This window comes from Chiloscyllium punctatum, chromosome 19 (genome assembly GCF_047496795.1).
Source record: "Chiloscyllium punctatum isolate Juve2018m chromosome 19, sChiPun1.3, whole genome shotgun sequence".
NCBI classification, from domain to species: Eukaryota; Metazoa; Chordata; class Chondrichthyes; order Orectolobiformes; family Hemiscylliidae; genus Chiloscyllium; species Chiloscyllium punctatum.
In genome coordinates this window covers 50,881,507-50,904,462 of record NC_092757.1, presented here as the reverse complement: position 1 = coordinate 50,904,462, position 22,956 = coordinate 50,881,507, and the positions used below count along the sequence as shown (strand labels likewise).

At 49.8% G+C, this 22,956-nt stretch overlaps 1 protein-coding gene across 2 annotated transcripts in view; it reads left to right on the top strand.

Moving 5' to 3' along the window:
* gas2l2 (growth arrest specific 2 like 2) overlaps window positions 1-22,956 on the top strand; it is a 113,734-nt gene that overhangs the window by 5,732 nt on the left and 85,046 nt on the right. The window contains exon 1 of one of the 2 annotated variants that reach the window (XM_072589362.1): window positions 14,805-15,422. The exons of the other annotated variant lie outside the window; for it this stretch is intronic. Coding sequence (XP_072445463.1) covers window positions 15,056-15,422 — 367 coding nt within the window. The 5' untranslated portion in view covers window positions 14,805-15,055. Of the gene's footprint in view, window positions 1-14,804; window positions 15,423-22,956 lie in introns of those variants that run through there. 2 annotated transcript variants of the gene reach the window in all.

Genomic DNA, 22,956 nt, shown 5'->3' with positions numbered 1-22,956 from the left:
ATTTTTGTCATGAAGAAGACGGTGAAAAGTCTTGTGCTCGCTTCTCTCTCTCCAGGCAGATTTTCTGAAAGACTACATTATCGCTCATTAACATCCAACAACAGAGTTTTCATTAGCTAGTCATTCACTGTGACCTTGGGGTTCTGAACATTTCTGTAATAAAAAGGCTTTGTCCTCCATTAATGTATCTCTTTGTTGTCTCACTTGAGTGAGAATACTAGTTGTCAGTCTAAGAGTTTTGTTTCATTTTCAGATTGCTTGCAATGTTTGACTGGTAGCAGCCAGACTGTTAGTTCAGTAGTGTAATGAGGTAGTTAGACTGGGCCAATTCTGGTTGGGTTCAAGCTAATTATGTTATTCAGCCTTAAACTTTGCTGTATCTCCAGGTGTTTGATGGTTTAGTCTTGCAAATTTGGCTGAAAAATAGAACGCTCTAGTAGATGCTGTTAAAATCCTCTTGCAGCCTCCAACTGCTGTCTATGCAGAGCAATAATTTCTATTGATTGAATATCAGTATGATCCACTCTGGACTTAAGGATCTCTTTCTCTCTGGAAAGTTTGTTAGTAGCTGCATGAAGTAGCTCCACTGCATCTTGAAGGGCCTTTTTTTTGAGGAATTAAACTCTTTCGTAAACAAGGCAAGCTCATGTCGAAGTTCTCTGTGCATGATTGAAAGAATTTGTTTCATACAATTGGCTTCGGCTTGTGCAGATATGACACCATGAGGAAGGCAAATGCAACGTTAGCCTTCATTTCTAGAGGGCTTGAATATAAAAACAGAGATGTGCTGCTGAGGCTGTATAAGGCTCTGGTCAGATCGTATCCAGAATATTATGAGCAGTTTTGGGCCCCGTATCTAAGGAAGGATGTGCTGGCCTTGGAGGGGGTCCAAGAATGATCCCAGGGATGAAGGGCTTGAGGTGCCGTTGAGAACTCTGGGTCTGTACTCGATGGAGTTTAGAAGGGTGAAGGGGGACCTGATTAAAACTTACAGAATACCAAAAGACCTGAACAGAGCAGATGTGGAGACGATGTTTGCACTAGTAGGAGAGACTAATACCTGAGGGCACAGCCTCAGAGTGAAGGGGCAACTCTTTGGAACTGAGATGAAGAGGAGTTCCTTCTGACAGACAGTGGTGAATCTGTGGAACTCATTGATACTGAGGGCTGTGCAGGCCAAGCGATTGAGTATATTTAAGACAGAGATGGGTAGATTTTTGATAAGTAAGGGCATCGAGGGATACAGGGAGAAGGCAGGAGAACGGGGTTGAGAAACATATCAGCCATGATTGAATGGCAAAGCAGACTCGATGGGCTGAATGGTCTCATTTTGCCCCCTATGTCTACTGGTCTTATGGTCATACACCCCTTGATTGAAGGTTCAATGATCCTGAATTCTCTTTTGAGGCTCCGAGACCTTTCCTTTGCTCGAATGAACACATCTTTCTAATTCCACAATTCTTGATATCTGAGATTCATGTAGGATGTTACGAAGCTTTAATTGCAAAGTTACTTCTTTGCTTCCCAGTGGTGGGTGTGGCTTCCTACTCTAGGAGCCAACTAACAGTGACTGTGGTTGCTGCATCTCCTGGACAGGTTCCATACAATGTGTCGATAATTTCGCTTTGTCTTTATCATCTTGAAGAAGGGACTAATTCTCCTTAAAAGGGACAGTTTGGAGCTCAGGAACACCATCCCCATCTCAGTCCAACCTTCAAGTGCGTTGGTTTCCTTCACTGTGACCATATTCTGAAAGAATAAACCTCTCTCAGGAAGTCCCATTTGTGGCTGGCCATCACCTTCCTTTCCTGCCATTTCTAGCATCTGTTTTCAGAGAAGTGCGGGGTCTGGGCTGTCCACTTGCAATGCCAGCACTGGAGTCTCTTCAACATTGGTCAACTAAAGCTATTCAATTAGCTCTGACTAATAAGAAATGTAATGCTGAGGCCTACAAGGCAGACAAGATAGGGGCGTTGAAGGGACTTTTTGATAAGCACATGAATATACAAAGAATGGAGAGATATAGACCAAGGGTAGGCAGAAGGAATTAGTTTAAATTGGCGTCATGTTCAGTGCATGATGAAGAGCCTGTTTCTGCGCTGTATTGTTTAATGTTCTATGTCTCTGTAAGTCCATTTCTTTTCCAAAGGAATGTAGCATGGATCTGGCCACTTACTCTGATTCTTGAACTTCCTGAGTTCCAATGTTTAATGGAAGACTGTTTGAGAAGTCATGGCCTCAACCAAGTATCTGAAAGGGTTGATGCTTCTGTTCCGGTGTCCAATTCACAGTTGGTTTCTCTGCCATTTGCTTCGAACCTTGCATGTTAATCTTGCTGTACCTTCAGGGGAGTCAAATCCTTACTGTAGGCTTCACACTCTGCAGCCACTTGTTCCATCGCCTGTATTTACTTCTGTTTGTCAAGATTATCCACGTCACCCTCTTTGCATTAACAACCCCCTACAAAACTTGGTCGGATATCCACCAGTAAAGCTCCTTCATGCTTGAACCATGTCCTGTTCCTTTGTGCACTTGATGTAGAGTCTATTTTCTAAGTCGTCAAGGTCTTCCCATGTCTGTAAGGCCTTTCATTTCTGGTCAACATTACTCATTTTTCTCTGGAGCTTACTGTGTACCTCTCCTTGCTACTCAGGCCCCACCATCACTGAACTTCACTTTGGGCATTTTCCCCAGCTTTGGAGTTTTTTTTTGTTTCTTTTACTCATTCACTGGCTCGGCCTGCATTTATTGCCCAGAGGGCAGTTAACAATGAACCACATTGCAGTTGTTGTGGATATGTTCGCCAAGCTAGGAATATGGATTGTAGACGTTCTGTCCCCTTTCTAGCTGACATCCTCAGTGCTGTGGAGGCTCCTGTGAAGGGCTGCCATACTGTGGCAGTTGGAATGTATTTGGTTTCATTCCCACGGCTTTCGGTTGTTTGTTGTAGTGGCCGGTTTAGGTCAATGTGTTTATTGATGGAGTCTGTGGATGAGAGCCACGTTTCTAGGAATTCTCTGGCTATCCTCTGTTTGGCTTGTCCTATTACTGTTGTATCAAATTTGTGGTCCTTGTCGATACTAAGGATAGCTGGTTTAGATTAGATTACTTACAGTGTGGAAACAGGCCCTTCGGCCCAACAAGTCCACACCGCCCCGCCGAAGCGCAACCCACCCATACCCCTAAATTTACTCCTTACCTAACACTACGGGCAATTTAGCACAGCCAATTCACCTGACCTGCACATCTTTGGACTGTGGGAGGAAACCAGAGCACCCGGAGGAAACCCACGCAGACACGGCGAGGATGTGCAAACTCCACACAGTTAGTCGCCTGAGGCAGGAATTGAACCCGGGTCTCTGGCGCTGTGAGGCAGCAGTGCTAACCACTGTGCCACCGTGCTGCCCATGACTAATTGATGTTCACGCATGTGAATTGCTAGTTGTCTGCCTGTTTGTCCTATAAACCTTTACACAAACCTTGAGTTAACCACATTGCTGTGGGTCTGGAGTCACACACAGGCTAGACCAGAAAAGATGGCAGTTCCCTTCCCTCAACAGAATTAGTGATCCAGATGAGTTTTTCTGACCATGGTCATCATTAAATTCCTAATTCCAGGTTTTCATTGAATTAAAATTCCAACATCTGCCAGGCAGGATTCAAACCCAGGTCCCCAGAACCACGTCTGAGTTTCTGGATAACACTCCAGTGATAATACCGCTAGGCCGTTACCTGTCCATCATTGTATGGTAACAGTCTTTACTTTAGACCCAGCCTGCAGCCCTGTGAGTCTGGTCAGCATTGCGCTATGTACCAATGTGAGGTCAACATTCTTGTGAGTGAACAGTAACAGACTTCATTGAAATGGAAGATGGAAATAGTTAACATCTTATCTGGAACTCTCCAGCCCCAGGCCCCAGTTCCATGTGATCTAACATCACTGGCAAAGCTCCTTTCGCATGTGCACAGTACGATACCCAGAACACTACACTACAGCAATGTTTACACTACAACAACCTCCACCAACCCATTTGAGTCCCAGCACTCCTCCAATTCAGTCGCTTATGCAATCCCACTTTTCATTGCTCCACTAATAGTGACCTCAGCTGCCTCACCCCTAAGGGCAAGAAATTCTTCCTTAAACCCTCTCCCCCTCTCTGTTATTCCCTCTTCTATGTTAATTTCCTTCTTCAAATCCGTATCTTTGAATTGCTGTTTGGTCACATTGCTAAGTATCTCCTTAACTGCGTTACAGTTTGTTGGGAAGCTCCTTGACACTCTCTGCTGCATTAGAGGTGCTATATCAATGCACAGCGAAGCTATTGTTTATGCCTTTTGAGCAACCTGTTATGACAGTGGATGCTAGTGTTACACAGAAATCCCCTGTGGCCAGTGTTGTTCAGAAACAAATGGGAAGAAACCCTCTTCTCATTCTGAGTAAAACAGTGACGCGTTTTTCAGGTCTGATTCTTGCACCATCATGCTGCTGACTGTGCTTTCAACTCATTGTCTGCTTTTAGCGATGTTAAAGTCTGTACTACCAAGAATTTATTGAGAGGAAATCCTTGATGCAATGTATGTTGTGCATTTGAATAGCGTCCTTCGATAATTGTGCGCCTGGGCATGAAGTTGATGGATGGTATCGAATGTGTCAGCTTCTAAATGTCTGGTTGGAGGGAGTCGTTCATTTTGAACCAAGTACACAGATTAGCCATGATCTAACTGAATGGCGCACTCTGTTCCTGATTAGCAAGATGGTTCAGTGGTTAGCACTGCTGCCTCACAGCATTAGGGACCCAGGTTCAATCCCACCCTCCAGCGACTGCCTGTGTGGAGTCTGCACGTTTTCCCTGTATCTGGGTGGGTTTCCTCCCACAGTCCAAAGACGCGTGGGTCAGTGCTAAATTGCCTTATAGTGTCCAGGGATGTGTAGGTTAGCCATGGGAAATGCAGGCTTATAGGGTAGGGAAGTAGGTCTGGGAGGGATGCCCTTCAGGCGGTTGGTCTGGACTTGAAGGGCCGAATGGCCTGCTTCCGCACTGTGGGGATTCGAAGGGTGCGTAATCGGGTGAAAGGTAAGAGAGATTACATTGACGAAGTGTAGCAAAATGAAATTGCAGCCGAAATGCTGGAAAGCCAGATTGGGAGGAGCTGGAAGTGACGAAAGCCGAACCAATCGGCTGCACAGACAGCCTAGGGGGCAGAGGTTAGAACTGGAAATTGTTGAACTCAGTGCTGAGGGTGGAGAGCTGTCAAGCGACTAGTGGGTAGATGAGGTGCTGATCTTGAATGGAATAGTCTCGGAATCCAAGTTGGGTCACAGAATTAACAAGACAGTGATAGACGACTGAGCTTCAGGCTTGCAGCTTGAACGCCGAGGGGGGCTTGCAAACTGACCACGCAGTCTGGTTGGTGGTAGAGCAGATGGCATTGTGAGCAGCGAAGGCAGTCAAATCGATTAGAAGTACAAACTATTCACAATGACACTTGGCCAGGGTGTATGAGGCTGTGGGTGAGAGGAAGGAGCTGAAATATCATGTGTTGAACCTATGCTGCTGGTGCAGGAACTTGCTGTAGGGCAGGGAGAGAGTGTTGAGGGGGCAGAAACAATCTCTTTGGAATAGTAAAAAGGGAAGGGAGGGAGGAGAAGATGTGTTTGGCAGTGGCATCACATAGAAAGATAACAGAAATGGTGGCGGAAGATCTATTAAATATGAAGGCTGGGAGAATGGACTTAACATCACAGGAAGAGCACCCAGTGTGCAGTGAGACTGTAAAGAAAGAGGGAGTGCAGGAAGTAGGATAGATATGTCGAGGGCCCTGTCATCCACAGAGAGAGGAACCAGCGGTGCAAGCTCTAACATGAGATGGAAGGTCACTTTGAAATGTTTTTAAAATGCCATGATGTAGGCAGCTCAACAACGAACTGGTGCAGAAACGCATAAATACTTTGGAGTTGAAAGAACACTTTTGAAGATACTTACAATGTTTAAAAACCTGAATCCACCCTTCATGAGGGCAGTGCAGTCCTGTCCATTAGGTAAGGACAATGAAAACCAGCAATGTCCCACCCCCCACCAACCCCACAATGCCCCCGCCCCCACTAACCACACAATGCCCCCTGCCCCACCAACCCCACAATGCCCCCGCCCCCACCAACCCCACAATGCCCCCGCCCCCACCAACCCCACAATGCTCCCGCCCCCACCAACCCCACAATGTCCCTCCCCCCACCAACCCCACAATGTCCCTCCCCCCACCAACCCCACAATGCCCCCGCCCCCACCAACCCCACAATGCTCCCGCCCCCACCAACCCCACAATGTCCCTCCCCCCACCAACCCCACAATGCCCCCGCCCCCACTAACCACACAATGCCCCCGCCCCCACCAACCCCACACTGTCCCTGCCCCCACCAACCCCACAATGTCCCTCTCCCCACCAACCCCACAATGTTCCTGCCCCCACCAGCCCCACAATGCTCCTGCCCCTACTAACACCACAATGCCCCCGCCCCCACCAACCCCACAATGCCCCCGCCCCCACCAACCCCACAATGCCCCCGCCCCCACTAACCCCACAATGTCCCTCCCCCCACCAACCCCACAATGTCCCTCCCCCCACCAACCCCACAATGCCCCCGCCCCCACTAACCACACAATGCCCCCGCCCCCACCAACCCCACAATGCCCCCACCCTCACTAACCACACAATGCTGCAGGCCCCACCAACCCCACAATGCCCCCGCCCCCACCAACACCACAATGTCCCTCCCCCCACCAAACCCACAATGCCCCTCCCCTAACCAACCCCACAATGTTACTCTCCCATCAACTCCACAATATCCCTGCCCCCACCAACCCCACAATGTCCCTCCCCCCCACCAACCCCACAATGTCCCTCCCCCCCACCAACCCCACAATGTCCCTCCCCCCCACCAACCCCACAATGTTCCTCCCCCCCACAACCCCACGATGTCCCCTCCCCCACCAACCCCACAATGTCCCTCCCTCCACCAACCCCACAATGTCCCTCTCCCACCAACCCCACGATGTCCCCTCCCCCACCAACCCCACAATGTCCCTCCCCCCCACCAACCCCACAATGTTCCTCCCCCCACCAACCCCACAATATTCCTCCACCCACCAACCCCACAATACCACCTCCCCCACCAACCCCACAATGTTCCTGCCCACACCACCCTACAATGCCCCCGCCACCACCAACCCCACACTGTCCCTGCCCCCACCAACCCCACAATGTCCCTCTCCCCACCAACCCCACAATGTTTCTGCCCCCACCAGCCCCACAATGTTCCTGCCCCCACCAGCCCCACAATGCTCCTGCCCCTACTAACACCACAATGTCCCTGCCTCCACCAACCCCAAAATGCCCCCTCCCCCACCAACCTCACATTGTCCCTCCCCCACCAACCCCACAATGCCCCCTCCCCCACCAACCTCACATTGTCCCTCCCCCACCAACCCCACAATGCCCCCTCCCCAACCAACCTCACAATGTCCCTTCCCCCACCAACCCCACAATGCCACCCCACCAACCCCACCATGTCCCTGCCCCCACCAACCCCACAATACCCCCTCCCCCACCAACCCCACAATGCCCCCCCCACCAACCCCACCATGTCCCTGCCCCCACCAACCCCACAATACCCCCTGCCCCACCAACCCCACAATGTCCCTCCCCCCACCAACCGCACAATGCTCCTGCCCCCACCAACCCCACAATGTTCCTGCCCCCACGAAACCCACAATGTCCCTCCCCTCACAATGTTCCTGCCCCACCAATCACACAATGCCCCCGACCCCACCAATCCCACAATATTCCTGGCCCCACCCATCCCACAATGCTCCTGCCCCCATGAAACCCACAATGTCCCTCCCCCCACCAACTCCACAATGTTCCTGCCCCCACCAACCCTAAAATGTCCCTCCCCCCACCAACCCCACATTGATCCTGCCCCCACCAACCCCAAAATGTCCCTCCCCCCACCAAACCCACAATGATCCTGCCCCCACCAACCCCACAATGCCCCCAGCCCCACCAACCCCACAATGTTCCTGCCCCCACCAACTCCATAATGCCCTCTTCCCCACCAACCCCACAAAGTTTCTGCTCCCACCAACCCCACAATGTTCCTGCCTCCACCAACCCCACAATGCCCCCTTGCCCACCAACCTCACTTTGTCCCTCCCCCACCAAACTCACAATGCCACCTCCCCCACCAACCCCACAATGCCCCCGCCCCCACTAACCACACAATGCCCCCGCCCCCACCAACCCCACAATGCCCCCACCCTCACTAACCACACAATGCTGCAGGCCCCACCAACCCCACAATGCCCCCGCCCCCACCAACACCACAATGTCCCTCCCCCCACCAAACCCACAATGCCCCTCCCCTAACCAACCCCACAATGTTACTCTCCCATCAACCCCACAATATCCCTGCCCCCACCAACCCCACAATGTCCCTCCCCCCCACCAACCCCACAATGTCCCTCCCCCCCACCAACCCCACAATGTTCCTCCCCCCACCAACCCCACGATGTCCCCTCCCCCACCAACCCCACAATGTCCCTCTCCCACCAACCCCACGATGTCGCCTCCCCCACCAACCCCACAATGTCCCTCCCCCCCACCAACCCCACAATGTTCCTCCCCCCACCAACCCCACAATGTCCCTCTCCCACCAACCACACGATGTCCCCTCCCCCACCAACCCCACAATGTCCCTCCCTCCACCAACCCCACAATGTTCCTCCACCCACCAACCCCACAATACCACCTCCCCCACCAACCCCACAATGTTCCTGCCCACACCACCCTACAATGCCCCCGCCCCCACCAACCCCACACTGTCCCTGCCCCCACCAACCCCACAATGTCCCTCTCCCCACCAACCCCACAATGTTCCTGCCCCCACCAGCCCCACAATGCTCCTGCCCCTACTAACACCACAATGTCCCTGCCTCCACAAACCCCAAAATGCCCCCTCCCCCACCAACCTCACATTGTCCCTCCCCCACCAACCCCACAATGCCCCCTCCCCCACCAACCTCACATTGTCCCTCCCCCACCAACCCCACAATGCCCCCTCCCCAACCAACCTCACAATGTCCCTTCCCCCACCAACCCCACAATGCCCCCCACCAACCCCACCATGTCCCTGCCCCCACCAACCCCACAATACCCCCTCCCCCACCAACCCCACAATGTCCCTCCCCCCACCAACCCCACAATGTCCCTCCCCCCACCAACCGCACAATGCTCCTGCCCCCACCAACCCCACAATGTTCCTGCCCCCATGAAACCCACAATGTCCCTCCCCTCACAATGTTCCTGCCCCACCAATCACACAATGCCCCCGACCCCACCAACCCCACAATATTCCTGTCCCCACCCATCCCACAATGCTCCTGCCCCCATGAAACCCACAATGTCCCTCCCCCCACCAACTCCACAATGTTCCTGCCCCCACCAACCCTAAAATGTCTCTCCCCCCACCAACCCCACATTGATCCTGCCCCCACCAACCCCAAAATGTCCCTCCCCCCACCAAACCCACAATGATCCTGCCCCCACCAACCCCACAATGCCCCCAGCCCCACCAACCCCACAATGTTCCTGCCCCCACCAACTCCATAATGCCCTCTTCCCCACCAACCCCACAAAGTTTCTGCTCCCACCAACCCCACAATGTTCCTGCCTCCACCAACCCCACAATGCCCCCTTGCCCACCAACCTCACTTTGTCCCTCCCCCACCAAACTCACAATGCCACCTCCCCCACCAACCCCACAATGCCCCCTCTCTCAAACACCTCATATTGTCCCTCCTGTCACCAACCCCACAATGCCCCTCTCCCACCAACCCACAATGCCCCCCCACCAACCTCACAATGTCCCTCCCCCACTAACCCCACAATGCCCCCTCCCCCACCAACCCCACAATGCCACAGCCCCTCACCATCCTCACAATGCCCCTGCCACCAATCAACCTTACAATGCCCCCTCCCCCACCAACCCCACAATGCCCCTGCACCTACGAATCCCACAATGCCCCTGCCCCCGCCAACCCCATAATGTCCCTGCCCCCACCAACCCCACAATGCCCCTTCCCCACCAACACCACAATGCCCCCTCCCCCACCACGTCACAATGCCCCTTTCCCACCAACCCCACAATGCCCCTTTCCCACCAACCCCACAATGCCCCTTCCCCCAACCCAACAATGCCCCTGCCCCCACCAACCCCACAATGCCCCTTCCCCCAACCCCACAATGCCCCTTCCCCACCAACCCAACAATGCCCCTGCCCCCACCAACCGCACAATGTCCCCTTCCCCACCGACCACACAATGCCCCTCCCCCTCCAACCCCACTATGCGCCCTGCCCCTCACCATCCTCACAATGCCCCTGCCCCCAGCACCCTTACAATGCCCCCTGCCCCCACCAACCCCACAATGTCCCTGCCCTCACCAACCTCACAATGTCCCTGCCCCCACCAACCCCACAATGCCCCCTTGCCCACCAACCTCACTTTGTCCCTCCCCCACCAAACTCACAATGCCCCCTCCCCCACCAACCCCACAATGCCCCTTTCCTACCAACCTCACTGTGTCCCATCCCCACCAACCCCACAATGCCCCTTCCCCCACCAACCCCACAATGCCCCTCCCCCTACAAACCCCACATTGAATCCTGCTTCCAGGAAAGGTTGGGGGAAAGCAGGGATAGTGGGTGGGATTTGTCTTCAGAGCCAAATCAATCAATGGTGATGAGTTGATGAAAACAACATCAAGGACACCCCCGGGGAGTTGGGCATGGAGAGATGCTGGAGACCCGAACCCTGATCAGTCTTTCTGACCCCAATTCACACAGAGGAATGCTACGCAAAATAGTTAAGTGTAGTAACAGCAGCAATTCAAAGCAGGCATGATGCTTTCCATTTATCCAAGCACTCACACATGGAAACCAGGGAGATCTAGCCATTTGGATACAAAATTGGCTTTAGGGTAGGAGACACGGGGTGGTGGTGTGGAGGGTTGCTTTTCAGACTGAAGGCCGAGAAGCCAGCAGTCAATCACGCAAGGATTGGTGCAGGGTCCACTACTTTTTGTCATTTATATAAATGATTAGGATGTGAATAAAGGAGGAATGGCTAGTAAGTTTGTAGATGACACCAAAATGGTGTAATGGAGAGCAAAGAAGGTCACCTCAGAGCACAAAGGGATGGTGTAATGGAGAGCAAAGAAGGTCACCTCAGAGCACAAAGGGATCTTCATCAAATGGACCAATGAGCTGAAGAGTGGCAGATGGAATTTAATTTTGATAAACATGAGGTGCTGTATTTTGGAAATGCAAATCAGAGCAGGACTTATACACTTAATGGTAAGGCCCTTGGGAGTATTGCTGAACAGAGAGACCTTGGTGTGCTGGTTCATAGTTCCTTGAAAGTTGAGTCAAAGGTCATGAAGAAGGTGTTTGATATGCTTTCCTTTATTGGTCAGTGCGCTGAATATAGGAGTTGAAATGTTATGTTGCGGCTGTACAGGACATTGGTTAGGCCAATTTTGGAATATTGTGTGCAGTTCTGGTCTCCTTGCTCTGGGAAAGATGTTAAACTTGAAAAGGTTCAGAAAAGATTTACAGAGACGTTGGCAGGGTTGGAGGATGTGAGCTATAGAGAGAGATTGAACAGGCTGGGGCTGTTTTCCCTGGAGTGTCAGAGGCTGAGGGGTGACCTTACAGAGGTTTATAAAATCATGAGAGACATAGATAGGGTAAATAGACAAAGTCTTTTCCTCAGGGTAGGGGAGTCCAAGACTAGAGGGTAGAGGTTTAAGGTGAGAGGGAAAATTTTGAAAGGCACCCAAGGGACAATCTTTTCACACAGAGGGTGGTGCGTGAAGGTGCCAGAGGAAGTGGTGGAGGCTGATACAATTACAACATTTAAAAGGCTTCTGGATGGGTATGTGAATAGAAATGGAAGTGGGCCAAATGCTGGCAAATCATGTCCCTCAGCCTCTGACACTCCAGGGAAATCAGCCCCAGTTTATTCAGCCTCTCCCTATAGCTCAAACCTGCCAACCCTGGCAACATGCTTGTAAATCTTTTTTGAATTCTTTCAAGTTTCACAAACATCCTTCTGATAGCAGGGAGACTTCCAGTATTCCAATAGTGGCCTAACCAATGTCCTGTACAGCTGCAAATATGACCTCTCAACTCTTATACTCAATGCACTGACAAATAAAGGAAGGCATACCAAAAAATCCCCCTAGCTTTGAAATCCTCACTCTAAAAAAAAAGACACCTGCTATTCACCTTATCTATAACCCTTATGATTTTTTAAACCACTATAAGGTCACCTCTTTGACCTCCTATGTTCCAGTGAAAAAAGTTCCGGTCTATCCATCCTCTCCTTACAACTCAAACACTATTCCCAGCAACATCCTGGTAAGTCATTTCTGAACCTTCTCCAGCTTAATACTATCCTTCATATAACAGAGAGCCCAGAACCACACTCCAGAAGAGGCCTCACCAACGTCCTGTACAATGTCAACATGACATCCCAACTCCTAATCTCTGGGAGGAAAGGAATTGCCTTGTCTCTGTCTTGGATGTTTATTTTTAAACAATGACCCCTAATTTCAGATTCTCCCATAAGAAGAATCCTCCTTTCCATGTGTGCTGTGTCATGAACTCTCAAGATCCTATTTGTTTTAGTCACATCATACTTTATTCTTTCTAAACTCAAGCATAAACAAACTTACCCTGTCCACATAAGACAACCACTCCATTCCAGGTATTAATCTGGTAAACACTCTCTGAGCTGTGTCCAATGAGCTTATAGCCTTGCCTGAATAGGTTAACAGTATGGTACACACCATTCCAGATGTGGTATCACCTATATAACTGAAGCATAACTTCCCCATCCATTCAAACCCCTCCGAAATAAAGGTTAACATTCTATGAGTTTTGCTGAAAATGTGTTGCTGGAAAAGCGCAGCAGGTCAGGCAGCATCCAAGGAGCAGGAGAATCGACGTATCAGGCATGAGCCCTTCTTAAATTCCCGAAGAAGGGCTCATGCCCGAAACGTCGATTCTCCTGCTCCTTGGATGCTGCCTGACCTGCTGCGCTTTTCCAGCAACACATTTTCAGCTCAGATCTCCAGCATCTGCAATCCTCACTTTCTCCTAGAAGATTCTATGAGCTTTCCTAATTACTTGTTATACCTTCTAACTAACCCTTTTGCAATGCACTGACTGGGAGAAACAGTATTCTTGAAAATTGTTGTGTTACCACTGTCTTACCAGACCTGAGGGTTGCTCTCCCATTAGAAAGAGAGAGGGGGACAACGTGTGGTGATTTAACCTGAGGGCCACCACACCTCACCTCAAGGAGAGACGATGAGGAAAGTCCTTCATCGTAACTTCAGCTAAGTGAGAGGAATTGTATCATACTCCTTCACAAACCAAGCATCTGTCCAACCCATTGAGCTAAACTGAACCCCATTAGTATTCCTAATACCCTTATTTGAACAGGGAGAAGGGAAGGGAAATTGACCAGATTTTTATGGTGGAGGAGGAAGAAAGTGACAGGGGGGTGGGGGTGGGGGTGGGACGGTGGGAGAAGAAGGAGATATTGATCAATGTAAGGGGGAGAGAAACACATTGCAGAGGAAGAGAAACTAACCAGGGGTGAGGAAGGGAGAGAAACTGACCAGGGGTGAGGAAGGGAGAGAAACTGACCAGGGATGGGGAAGGGAGAGAAACTGACCAGGGATGGAGAAGGGAGAGAAACTGACCAGGGATGGAGAAGGGAGAGAAACTGACCAGGGATGGAGAAGGGAGAGAAACTGACCAGGGATGGGGTAGGGAGAGAAACTGACCAGGGATGGGGAAGGGAGAGAAACTGACCAGGGGTGGGGTAGGGAGAGAAACTGACCAGGGGTGGGGTAGGGAGAGAAACTGACCAGGGATGGGGAAGGGAGAGAAACTGACCAGGGGTGGGGTAGGGAGAGAAACTGACCAGGGATGGGGAAGGGAGAGAAACTGACCAGGGATGGGGTAGGGAGAGAAACTGACCAGGGATGGGGAAGGGAGAGAAACTGACCAGGGATGGGGAAGGGAGAGAAACTGACCAGGGATGGGGAAGGGAGAGAAACTGACCAGGGATGGGGTAGGGAGAGAAACTGACCAGGGATGGGGAAGGGAGAGAAACTGACCAGGGATGGGGAAGGGAGAGAAACTGACCAGGGATGGGGTAGGGAGAGAAACTGACCAGGGATGGGGAAGGGAGAGAAACTGACCAGGGATGGGGAAGGGAGAGAAACTGACCAGGGGTGGGGTAGGGAGAGAAACTGACCAGGGATGGGGAAGGGAGAGAAACTGACCAGGGATGGGGAAGGGAGAGAAACTGACCAGGGGTGGGGTAGGGAGAGAAACTGACCAGGGGTGGAGAAGGGAGAGAAACTGACCAGGGGTGGGGAAGGGAGAGAAACTGACCAGGGGTGGGGTAGGGAGAGAAACTGACCAGGGGTGGAGAAGGGAGAGAAACTGACCAGGGGTGGGGTAGGGAGAGAAACTGGAAGCAGGGAGGGGAAGAGGAGTGTGTGTGTGTGAGAGAATGAGAGCTGTGGAGGAGGAGGCGCCCCTACAGCAAGAACAGGGTTCTCAGGGAGATGCTGGGTGTGTGATTACACTCGGTCCCGGGCAGGCACTGGTTAACCCTGGAAGGGGGAGGGACGGCTTTCCCGTCGCTAGGGAGAGGGATCGGTTGGAAACACAAAGATGTGGCTGTAAACACCGAGACCGGGAAGCGGCGGGGGAGGTGAGGCTGCCTTACCAGACGCCTCTCCAGGAACCCGGGCAGCAAGTTTTGGGAGAAGTTTGTGGATCGCAGGGAAGGGGCTCTGCTTTCAAGGTGGGAGGCGGGGGGGGGACCATGAGGAGTCCCTGCAACCCTCCTGAGGGGGTCTGGCTGTTGAACTAAAACTCAACCTCCTTCACCCCCTCCCTCCCCCCCTTGGGGGCATGGCCAACGCTCACAACATCCAGTCGGCCACCGCCAAGAGTATCCGGCCGTTCCGATCCAGTGGGGAGTACCTGCTAGCCATGAAGGAAGACCTGGCCGAGTGGCTGCATGAGCTGTATGGGCTGCAGCTGCATGCCCAGGGGTTGCTCGATGCACTGCAGACCGGCTGCCTCCTGTGCACTCACGCCAACAACGTGACCAGAGTGGCCAGGGATTTCTCCCGGGAATACCCCCAGCTCCTGTCCAAGCTGAAGCTGCCCCAGGCCGGGGTCACCTACACCACCTCAGCCCAGCCCGGCACTTTCCAGGCCCGGGACAACATCTCCAACTTCATCAGCTGGTGCCGCAAGGAACTCGAGATCCAAGGTGATTGTGGTAACTTTCTCCAACAGCTCCTTCCTTCTCTCTGTCTCTGTCTCATCCTCCAAGTCAACCCTTGACTTTGTCAAAGTACAGCCCTCAACACTGGGGACAGCATGGTGTCCTAGTGGTTAGCACTGCAACCTCACAGCGCCTGGGTTCCATTCCCGCCTCAGGCGACTTGTCTGTGTGGAGTTTGCACATTCTCCCCGTGTCTGCATGGGTTTCCTTATTAAATTGCCCTTAGTGGCACAGGAATGTGTAGGTTAGGTGCATTGGTCAGGGGTAATTGTAGGGTAATAGGGTAGGGGAATGGGTCTGGGTGGGATACTCTTTGGAGGGTCAGTGCGGACTTGTTGGGCCGAAGAGTCTTTATCCACACTGTAGGGATTCTCTTCGATAATAAGGTACTAGCAACCAACTATTTGCTCGACTGCCAAGTGCAGAGAAGTCAGGAGCTGTGTATTCTAATCTAATGTGGAGGTGCCTGTGTTGGACAGAGTTAAAAATCACACAACGCCAGGTTATAGTCGAACTTGATCTTTAACCTTATTCCAAGCTGGTCTGTGGTTTTGCAGGAGCTTCAGATGTAGATCCAGTGAACATTTGTGCCTTCCACTGCTGTAAAAGATTTCCGTCCTGTCCCCTTCGAACCACTTCTTCAATCTGTGTCCCTCCCCGGGAAAGCTTTTCCTCAGTGATCTCTTCATGTTGTCGCTGGACTGTTATACCAGAGACCAGGCAGTGCTCAGGGAGCCAGGGTTCGAATCCTGCCACGGCAGATGGTGGAATTTGAATTCAATAAACATCTGGAATTCAGAGTCTAACGATGACCATGAACCCATTGTCAGAAAAACCCATCTGGTTCACTAAAGCCCTTTAGGCAAGGAAACTGCCACCTTTATCTGGTCTGGCCTACATGTGATCCAGACCCATAGCAACGTGATGGACTCTTAACTGTCCTCTGGTCAATTAGGGGCAAGCAATAAATGCTGGCCGGGCCAGCAATGTCCTCATCATATGAGTAAGTAAAAGAAGTTCTCTCTCAATCATTCTATCAATCACATAAATCTGTGCCCCTCTCCGTGTAATTGATTTTCTTCATATCCCCACTAATTTGTCTAGCAATCACCTTAAATCTGTGCCCCTCCCACCCCAGTGAATGGCTCCTTCCCCAGGGACAACAGGCCTTTCCTGTTGAGTCTACCCTGGCCCCTCATAACTTTGAACACCTCAATTGAGTTATCCCTCAGCCTCCCCTGCTCTAAGGTGAAATGACCCGAGCCTGTCCAATCTTGCCTTGTCGCCGTAGGTTCAGGCTCTGATAACAAGCTTGTAAATCTGCTCTGTACTCTCCCCAGAACGATTTTGTCCTCCTTGTGATACGGTGATCAGAAGTGTACCCAAAACACCAGCTGTCTCCAAACCAGTCTTTTCTACAGTTCCACCATTACATCCTGCTTTTGTATTCTATACCTTGGCCAAGAAAGGAAAGTGCTGTTAGGCTATTTGACTGTTGTAAGTATCACAATAGGTGTGATTGCTACCTCCACCTTTATTTTCCTTCATTCATCTGAAAATCCTCCCACCTTGTCGCCACAGATATAGCCTGACTCGCTTCTTATGTCGGCATTAAATAGACTTAATTTCAGCAAAATATGAGTAAAGAAATGAAAAGAAATTGCATTTATGTGGCAGCGTTCTTAGCTCAGACCACCCCAGTGTGTTCTTGGCCAGCTGGAGTATTGGTATTGTTGCAATGTAAGGACTATAGGTGTTGGTTTGTTTACAGCAAGGTCTTACAAACAGAAACATGACAAATGACTGTTTTTACCATTATGTGGAGAGATCAACTTTAACAGGGGCAGCAGACACAACTCCCCCATTCAACTGTTGAAATAATCTCGTGAAGATTTCACAACAACAACTGTTTTATACAGTGACCTTAATGGAATGAAACAGCGTTGAGGCTTCACAGCAGCAAAATGAAGCAAAACGTGGTGGAATTAGTCAGCTTGATCAATGAGTTTGGGCTTTAAGGCTGATCTTGCATCCTCTTGAGGGGGCTGGCAGGACTTGGGTTTGATGTCTCACGTGAAAAGTGTTGCTTCCAGCTGAGCAGCAATCCCTCGTTGTCAGTCTGCTTGAAGCCAGTGAGAGAACGTGGCGCAGTGTTGCAAAGGTGCATCATGGAAGGTTAAACCTGCTTCTTGGGTTCTGTGCGCAAGGGGACGTCTGACCAGCAGCATACTGATCTCCACCTTGGGTAAGGAGACAGATTTCGAAGGTTGGAATTCTATTGACACTGATCTGATCTGTACTGGCCGTCCAGAATCCCTAACGGGCTGCGATAATGTACACTTTTACACGCATGTTGTGCGCTGCAGGTATAGATAGTGATGGTAAAGGTTCCAATTTTCTCTCCATCCCACACTGATCAAGAATCTCTCGCACTCTTTCCACATTCCTTGGTGTGTGCTGGAATGATTTACAAGTTGCTTTGTTTGACAGTGTTATGAACCCCACCTCCTTGGTCATCAAGTCTTGAGCTGGGATTTGAATTGACACTTGACAGTCTCCTGGGTGGGGGGGTAGGGCTCAGTGATTAGGAACATTTAAGTGACTGCTGAACATACACATGGAGAGCAGTGAGTTGAGGGGTGCGTAGGTTAAGTTATTATATTTTACATTAGGAATAAACCTCGGCACAACATTGTGGGCCAAAGGGCCTGTTCTGTGCTGTACGTTTCTATGTTCTATGTTCTATTATTGAAGACAGATTTCCAAGGGGGCAGAAGAGAAGATTTTTTACTGCTATTTAAGTGGAAGAAATTCTTACTCCCCAAAACTGGGTTTCAGTGTATCTGACATCAAAAAAAATCCCTAGCTACTTCACTGGAGTGTTATCAGATAAAAATCTATGTCAAATTTGTGGGAGTGACTAAACATAAGTGGGAAAAACATTGGCACATCGAGGCTAATGTGGGAAATGTGAACTTAATCATTTTGGAATCATAGAATCCCTACAGTGTGGAAACTGGCCCTTTGGCTCAACAAGTCCACACCGACATTCCGAAGAGTAACCCATCCAGACCCATTCCCCTACCCTATCTTTACCCCTGACTAATGAACTTAACCCACACATCCCTGAACACTATGGGCAATTTAGCATGGCCAATCCACCTGACCTGCATATCTTTGGACTGTGGGAGGAAACTGGAGCACTCAGAGGAAACCCACGCAGACGCGAGGAGAGTGTGCAAACTCCACACGGAGAGTGGTCCCTGGCGCTGTGAAGCAGCAGTGCTAACCACTGAACCACCGTGCCTCCCCAAAGGAAGGGAGAACAAAAGAACAGAATGTCTTTTAAAATGGAGAATAAACTGCAGAAAGCTGCAACACAAATGGAACTCGTGCATGAAATACAGAAAGCTCGCACCAGGGGCAGCAGGTAATCAGGAAGGTTAAGGGAATGTTGGCCTTTATTTCAAGGGGTTTGGAGTGTAAGAGTAGGGAAGTCTTACTGCAAATGTACAAGGTGCTGGTGAGACTACAACTAGAGTACAATGAGCAGTTTTGGTCCCTTTATTTCAGGAAAGATATTATTTCATTGGAAGCACTTCAGAGGAAGTTCTCTTGAACGACCCCTGGTAGGGGTGGTCTTATGAGCAGAGGTTAAACAGATTGGGACTCCACTCAAGGTGGCACAGTGGTTAGCACTGCTGTTTCACAGCGCCAGGGACCCGGATTCAGTTCCAGCCTCGAGTGACTGTCTGTATGGAGTTTGCTCATTCTCCCCATGTCTGCGTGGATTTCCTCCTGTAACCCAAAGATGTGCAGGTCAGATGGATTGGCCACGTTAAATTGCCCATAGTGTTCAGAGATGTGTAGGTTAGGTGTATTAGTCAGGGGTAAGTGTAGAGTAAGAGGGAAATAGATCTAGATGTGATACTCTTTGGAGGGTCGGTGTGGACTTGTTGAGTTGAAGGGTCTGTTTCCACACCGTAGGGATTCTATGATTCATTGGAATTTAGAACAATGAGATGAGATCTCATTGCAACATGGGAGTTTTAAGAAGCTTGACAGGGTAAATGCTGAGGGGTGTTTCCTTTCACAGGAGAATCTAGGACAAGATGAAGAGTGAGATGAGGAGGAATTTCTTCTCTCCGAGAGTTGAGAGTCTTTGGAAGTCCTTGCCAGAGAGAGCTGTGTGGGCAGTATATTTAAGGTTGAAGGAGATAGATCCTTGATCAGTCAGGGAGTCAGTTACAGGAAGAGGGCTGGAAAGGAGGTGGAAGAAATGCCAAATCAGCCACAATCCTCTTGAATACAAGTGCAGGTTCGAGAAGCACAAACAGTCTACTGCTGTTCCTATTTCATATGGTGTTTGAAGCTTGGTCAAAGTGGTGGATTTTAAGAGAATTCTTAGTACAAAATTGCTGGATAGATACATTTTTTCCAAGCTTTTCTACTTGCACTCAAGAGGACTGTTTGCAAGAATACAAATCTATCAAACTACCATCAAGTCATTGAGTCATACAGCATGGAAACACACCCTTCGGTCCAACTTGGACATGAATTGGCCTAATGCTGTGGTGAATAACTACAACTAATTCTGAACAACTTCTCCACTTGCACAGTGAAGGATGCCTTCATATTGTGATGCCTACAGAGGTCTTGCATGTGGATAGCAATGCAGTGTCCATGTGCCTGTTTGACATTGCTAGCTTGTTCACCAATAAACCACTCAAGGAACTCATGCACATTTGCAATGCGTAACTATGTTGTGGTGATGTCAATCCACTTTCATTGTCTGAGTCAATGTTCATTGAACTTATGAATTTAGGTGGGTGGCACGGTGGCACAGTGGTTAGCACTGCTGCCTACAGTGCCAGAGACCTGGGTTCAATTCCTGCCTCAGGCAACTGGCTGTGTGGAGTTTGCACATTCTCCCTGTGTCTGCGTGGGTTTCCTCTGGGTGCTCTGGTTTCCTCCCACAGTTCAAAGATGTGCAGGTCAGGTGAATTGGCCATGCTAAATTGCCCGTAGTGTTAGGTAAAGGGATAAATGTAGGGGAAATGGGTCTGGGTGGGTTGCTCTTCAGAGGGTCGGTGTGGACTTGTTGGGTCGAAGGGCCTGTTTCCACACTGTAAGTAATCTAATCTAGTTGTTGTGCAGTTGAGTTAAGTTTTAACAACAGCATGTATACCCAAATAAATGGTATTGCTCTGGGATCCCCATTCAGTCCAATTCTTGCAAGCATCTTTGTTGGGTTCCATGAGAAATATGTCTTTGATTAATACCTAACCTTCTATCCCTAGCATATTTCTGATTTGTAAATGATATATTTGCTAATTTTGAATCTGTAACTGCCTTTTAATATTTAGTTACAGATCCTAATGAGCTTCACCTTGCGCTCAAATTCACCCTAGAAATGGATCAGTCAAATAGGCTCAGTGTCCTTGACATGCTGGTTGAGAAATCTGTCAGACGGTTCTTTATTAATGTCTGTTGCAAGCCTGCCTTCACTGGTCAAATTCACCCTTCTCATCAACTACAAAATGTTGCTGTCCTTTACCTTTTGATTCTTGTGAGCGTTCTCCTGAGCGCAAGACCAAAAACTTTCGTAAGTTTATTATGTCTTTCGTTCTGAGGACGTGGGTGTGGCTGGCTGGGCCAGCATATGTTGTCCATTCCGAATTGTCCTTGAGAAGGTGTTGAGAGCTAACTTCTTGACTTGAAGTGATCCCTTTCATGCAGGTAAAACCACAGTGAAGAAATGGCATTATAGTTCCAAAGTGCTGAGGATAGATCCACATTGCCTTTAGAGAATTCCAGGATTTGATCCAGTGCCAATGAAGGAATAGAGATCTACCTTCAGATCAGGTGGTGTGTGATTTGGAAATGAAATTGTGATTGGTGGTGTTCCCATGTCCCTACTTCCCTTGGCCTTCTAGTGGTTGCTGTCAAAGCTCAGCAGGTCTGGCAGCATCGGAGTTCTGAGGAAGGGTCACCGGACCTGAAACATTAACTTCGATTTCTCTTCACAGATGCTGCCAGACCTGCTGAACTTTTCCAGTAACTTCTGTTTTTGTGTCTGATTTACAGCATCTGCGGTTCTTTCGGTCTTTAGATGGTTGAGGTTGTTGGTTTGGAAGGTGCTGCTTAAGGAATCTTAGTGAATGTCTGCCGGGCATCTTGTAGATGGTGGACATTGCTGCTACTGAGAGTGGAGTGGATGTTTATGGATGTGACGCCAATCAAACGGGTTGCTTTGTCCTGGATGGTGTCAAGCTTCATGAATGTTGCTGGGGCTGTACCCATCCAGGCAAGTGGTAAGTACTCCTGACTTGTGCCTTGTAGATGGTGGATAGACTTTTGGGAGTCAGATGGTGAGTTAGCTGTTGCAGGATTGCTAACCTCTTACCTGCTTTGGGATTTTTCAAGCATCCTGTTCAATTCATTTTCTGGTCAATGGAAACCCCTAGGACACTGAGAATGGTGGTTTGGCCTTGGAGACAGTGAGGACTGCAGATGCTGGAGATCAGAGTTGCGAGTGTGTTGCTGGAAAAGCACAGCAGGTCAGGCAGCATCCGAGGAGCAGGAAAATCGACATTTGGGTCTAATGAAGGGCTTCAGGAAGCGTCGATTTTCCTGCTCCTTGGATGCCGCTTGACCTGCTGTGCTTTTCCAGCAATACACTCTCAACATTGAAGTATTGCCATTGAATGCCAAGGGGCAATGGTTAGATTCTTTCTTGTTACCAGCGGCCATATCCTGGCACACCTGTGATGAGAATATTACTTGTAATTTTGAGACCAAGGCTGGAGATTGCTTAGACCTTGTTGCATTTGAACGTGGACTGCTTCAATATCTGAGGAGTTCCAAATGCTGCTGAACATTGTGTAATCATCAGTGAACATCCCACTTCTGACCTTATGATGGAGGGAAAGTCATTGGTGAAGCAGCTCAAGCTGGTTGGCTCAATGACATTTCTCCAAGGAACTCCAACAGAGATGCCCGGAGCTGAGATGACTGACTGGAACAACCACAACCAACTTCCTGTGTACCAAGTGTGAGTCCAGTGGAAAAGTTGCCCCTGATTCCCATTGATTCCAGTTTCACTAGGTTCCACAAGGTAGACTGGTCAGTAAAGTCAGATCACATGGGATGCAGGGAGAGGGAGACAATTGGATATAAAATTAGCTTGAAGGTAGGTGACGGAGGGCGGTGGTAGAGAGTTGCTTTTTGGACTGGAGGCCTGTGTTTCACAAGGATCGGAGCTAGGTCCACTGCTTTTCATCATTTATACAAACGATTTGGATGTTAATATAGGAGGCATGGTTAGTATGTTCATGGATGACATCAAAATAAGTGATGTAGTGGACAGTGAAGGAGGTTATCTTAGAACAAAATAAGACCTTGATCGATGGGCCAATGGGTCGAGGTGTGGCAGCTGGAGTTTAATTTAAATAAATGTGAGGTGCTGCATTTTGGTAAGGCAAACCAGAGCAGGGCTTATACAGATAATATTAGGGCC